The sequence below is a fragment of the Hemibagrus wyckioides genome, linkage group LG22, assembly GCF_019097595.1.
Source record: "Hemibagrus wyckioides isolate EC202008001 linkage group LG22, SWU_Hwy_1.0, whole genome shotgun sequence".
Taxonomy (NCBI): Eukaryota; Metazoa; Chordata; class Actinopteri; order Siluriformes; family Bagridae; genus Hemibagrus; species Hemibagrus wyckioides.
In genome coordinates, this window is record NC_080731.1 from 21001366 (window position 1) to 21006365 (window position 5000).

Sequence of the window (5000 nt, forward strand, 5' to 3'; positions counted from 1 at the left end):
GAAATAACTGGGTTCACTGAGAGATCACTGAGAAATAACTGGGATCACTGAGAGATCACTGAGAGATCACTGAGAAATAACTAGGATCACTGAGAGATCACTGAGAAATAACTGGGATCACTGAGAGATCACTGAGAAATAACTGGGATCACTGAGAGATCACTAAGAGATCACAGAGAAATAACTGGGATCACTGAGAGATCACTCAGAAATAACTAGGATCACTGAGAGATCACTGAGAGATCACTGAGAAATAACTGGGATCACTGAGAGATCACTGAGAAATAACTGGGATCACTGAGAGATCACTCAGAAATAACTAGGATCACTGAGAGATCACTGAGAGATCACTGAGAAATAACTGGGATCACTGAGAGATCACTGAGAAATAACTAGGATCACTGAGAGATCACTGAGAAATAACTAGGATCACTGAGAGATCACTGAGAGATCACTGAGAAATAACTGGGATCACTGAGAGATCACTGAGAAATAACTGGGATCACTGAGAGATCACTGAGAGATCACTGAGAAATAACTGGGATCACTGAGAGATCACTAAGAGATCACAGAGAAATCACTGGGATCACTGAGAGATCACTGAGAAATAACTGAGAAATAACTGGGTTCACTGAGAGATCACTGAGAAATAACTGGGATCACTGAGAGATCACTGAGAAATAACTGGGATCACTGAGAGATCACTGAGAAATAACTGGGATCACTGAGAAATCACTGAGAGATCACTGAGAAATAACTGGGATCACTGAGAGATCACTAAGAGATCACAGAGAAATCACTGGGATCACTGAGAGATCACTGAGAAATAACTGAGAAATAACTGGGTTCACTGAGAGATCACTGAGAAATAACTGGGATCACTGAGAGATCACTGAGAAATAACTGGGATCACTGAGAAATCACTGAGAGATCACTGAGAAATAACTAGGATCACTGAGAGATCACTAAGAGATCACAGAGAAATCACTGGGATCACTGAGAGATCACTGAGAGATCACCAAAAGATCAGTGAAAGATCATTGACGTCACTGAGAGATCACTGAGATCAATGAGAGATCAATGAGAGATCACTTTGCTCTTCCCCCACTCTGATGTGAGCATGAAGTGAATCATCTGTGTGACTGGATGCACTGCACTGCATTGCTGCCAGCTGATTGGCTGATTGAATCGTTTGTTTTTTTCGAGTCTGTATAAATAACTAGTTTAAAGTGTTTTGTGTGTTTTGTGTGTCCAAAACTCCAGCACTACATCTCTGTCCTGTGGCTCAGTTTAGCAGCTTGCAAGAAATCTACAAAAGAACCCACAACACATGGCATGTCTGATTCACTTCTGGCACCAAGTCGATTCAGTTGATTCATTTGATTCATTGAGTCAAATGGGTTTTTGTACTGAAGCAACATTTGCATTGTTAGTCCTGAATCAAACAGGATGTAGCTGAACACATCTCCCACTGACTTTACTGCCTCACTCTGTGTGTGTGTGTGTGTATGCCCTTCCTGTTTGTGTACAGCGTTCTTGTATTCATTAGTGGTTTAGTAAATGCAAAGCAGAAATGGAGAAAGGAAACAACCAAAGCAGGTTCTCCATAACTGACCGCTGTAGAGATCCTGTACTGTTCCATACCACTGACCTGTGTGTGTGTGTGTGTGTTCTAAAATATACGGGCCATTTCTTTGCATAACTTGTTTAAAAAAAAGAGAAGGAAGGAGAGAAAGATCATGGCTTGGTGTTTGTTTTTTTGTGTTTAAGCTAAAGTTCAACACACACACACACACAGAGGTGATGTCCACTGATGCTGTGAGTAGGTGGACAGTGTGGAAAGTGGGCGGAGCTTCTGTCAGGTCCACTGGGTGTTACAGTGTCAGTGTGCTGATGGTGTGTGTGTGTGTCTGTGTGTGTGAGGGATGATGGCAGCGTGTCCCTGAGTGACCAGTTCCCTCCCGCTCTAGACAGGAAGTTAGCATTAGCGTTGGTCAGAAGCGTGCCACCTCCCTGAGGCTGGGACTCGTCCCCTGTGAGAGCTGCAGCTGGTGGAGACCTGAGTGATAGCTGGCACACAGGAGAGTGCTGGAGTCACACGGAGCTAACGAGGCTAACGGCCCTGAGCCGTCCAGAGACAGAGTGAACAAACACGCTGCACACACACACACACACACAGAGCAAGAGTTTAGTATACCCTTCATCTAGATTACTCATCTTCATCATTTGTCTTCTGTAGCAGAGAGAGAGAGAGAGTGTGTGTGTGTGTGTGAGTGAGTCTGAGTGTGTGTGAGTTTGTGTGTATGTGTGTGTGTGTGAGTGAGTCTGAGTGTATATGTGTGTGAGAGTCTGTGTGTGTGTGAGTTTGTGTGTATGTGTGTGTGTGTGTGAGTGAGTCTGAGTGTGTATGTGTGTGAGAGTCTGTGTGTGTGTGTGTGTGTGTGAGAGAGTGTGTGTGTGTGTGTGAGTGAGTCTGAGTGTGTGTGAGTTTGTGTGTATGTGTGTGTGTGTGAGTGAGTCTGAGTGTATATGTGTGTGAGAGTCTGTGTGTGTGTGAGTTTGTGTGTATGTGTGTGTGTGTGTGAGTGAGTCTGAGTGTGTATGTGTGTGAGAGTCTGTGTGTGTGTGTGTGTGTGTGAGTCTGTGTTTGAGTTTGTGTGTATGTGTGTGTGTGAGTGAGTCTGAGTGTGTGTGTGTGTGTGAGAGTCTGTGTGTGAGAGAGAGTCTGTGTGTGTGTGTGTGAGTGAGTCTGAGTGTGTGTGTGTGTGTGTGAGTTTGTGTGTATGTGTGTGTGTGTGAGTGAGTCTGAGTGTGTGTGTGTGAGAGTCTGTGTGTGTGTGTGTGTGTGTGTGAGTCTGTGTTTGAGTTTGTGTGTATGTGTGTGTGTGAGTGAGTCTGAGTGTGTGTGTGTGTGAGAGTCTGTGTGTGTGTGTGAGAGAGAGTCTGTGTGTGTGTGTGTGAGTGAGTCTGAGTGTGTGTGTGTGTGAGTCTGAGTGTGTGTGTGTGTGAGAGTCTGTGTGTGTGTGTGAGAGAGAGTCTGTGTGTGTGTGTGTGAGTGAGTCTGAGTGTGTGTGTGTGTGAGTCTGTGTGTGAGTTTGTGTGTATGTGTGTGTGTGAGTGAGAGTCTGTGTGTGTGTGTGAGAGAGAGAGTCTGTGTGTGTGTGTGTGAGTGAGTCTGAGTGTGTGTGTGTGTGTGAGTGTGTGTGTGTGTTACCGGCCGTGTTCTGGTCCCAGATCTTGACTGAACTGTCGTGTGATGAAGAGGCGACGAGTGCAGGAGAGCCGATGCTTGGGGGCAGGAACACACAGCAGGCCGTCGTCTGGACATGTCCTCTGTACTCCACCACCTTACAGCCTGGCTGTCTGAGGTCCCACAACTTCTCACACACACACACATTTATACAGTACTCAGATACACACAGGCACTGCCAGCTGTTCCATTAGTATTAATCAGATAGACACACAGACATGTCACACACACACACTCACACACTGACCGTAGCCTCACAGCCGTGACCCCCGAAGCCGTTGCTGCTGGACAGCAGGTGGTAGCGGTTCACACTCACATCACAGTGAGTCTGGATGTACTGCTTAGCTGGAAATGTGTTCGTCACCTGCCATGTCCGACTGTCCCACACTCTGACACACACACACACGTACACACACACACACACGTACACACACACGTACACACACACACACACACACCTTTGACTGAATCTGATTATCTCTCATGAAAATCTAGTGTTGTGATTAAACTCCTGCTCTCACCTGATGGTTTTATCTTCTGAGGTTTGGACTATTGATGTTCCTCCAGGAACCCAGCACAGATGAGTTACCTGACACACACACACACACACACACAGACGCTCAGAGAGAGAGACAGGGGGTGTGTATGGTATGCATGGTGTGAGGTGTGTGTGCTCTCTGTTACCAGGTTGCGTGAGATGGTGTTTCTGTGTAAGCACTTTCCACTCTCCACATCCCACAGACACATGGAGTTATCACGAGAGCCTGTGCACAGCTTCGACCCGTCTGTAACATCATCATCATCATCACCATCATTATCACCACCACCATTATCATCATCATCATCATCATCATCACCATTATCATCATCACCATCATTATCACCATCACCATTATCATCATCATCATCATCATCATCACCATCACCATTATCATCATCATCACCATCACCATTATCATCATCATCACCATCACCATTATCATTATCATCATCATCACCATCACCATTATCATCATCATCACCATCACCATTATCATCATCATCATCACCATTATCATCATCATCACCATCACCATTATCATCATCATCATCATCATCATCACCATCACCATTATCATCATCATCACCATCACCATTATCATCATCATCACCATCACCATCACCATTATCATCATCATCATCACCATTATCACCACCACCATTATCATCACCATCATCACCATCATTATCACCATCACCATTATCATCATCATCATCATCACCATTATCATCATCATCATCATCATCATCACCACCACCATCACCATTATCATCATCATCATCACCATTATCATCATCATCATCATCACCATTATCATCATCATCATCACCATTATCATCATCATCATCACCATTATCATCATCATCATCATCATTATCACCACCACCATTATCATCATCATCATCATCATCACCATCATTATCACCATCACCATTATCATCATCACCACCACCATTATCATCATTATCACCACCACCATTATCATCATCATCATCATCACCATCATCATCATCACCATTATCATCATCATTATCATCATTATCACCACCACCATTATCATCATCATCATCATCATCATCACCATCATTATCACCATCACCATTATCATCATCATCATCATCACCATTATCATCATCATCATCATCACCATTATCATCATCATCATCATCATTATCACCACCACCATTATCATCATCATCATCATCATCA

The 5000-nt window shown here is 44.2% G+C and overlaps 1 protein-coding gene across 4 annotated transcripts in view; it reads right to left on the bottom strand.

Annotated features, from left to right (window-relative positions):
• LOC131343197 (WD repeat-containing protein 31-like) overlaps positions 1–5000 on the bottom strand; it is a 21523-nt gene that overhangs the window by 5119 nt on the left and 11404 nt on the right. Inside the window, exons 6-10 of one of the 4 annotated variants that reach the window (XM_058374681.1) lie at positions 3935–4035; positions 3772–3839; positions 3490–3639; positions 3215–3377; positions 1–2155 (exon numbers count right to left, since the gene is read on the bottom strand). The exon at positions 1–2155 is cut by the window's left edge and continues 3316 nt beyond it. In XM_058374681.1, the coding sequence (XP_058230664.1) occupies positions 2114–2155; positions 3215–3377; positions 3490–3639; positions 3772–3839; positions 3935–4035 (524 nt within the window). In that variant the 3' untranslated portion in view covers positions 1–2113. The remainder of the gene's footprint in view (positions 2156–3214; positions 3378–3489; positions 3640–3771; positions 3840–3934; positions 4036–5000) is intronic. The other 3 variants (XM_058374680.1, XM_058374679.1, XM_058374682.1) reach the window with 3 other exon arrangements.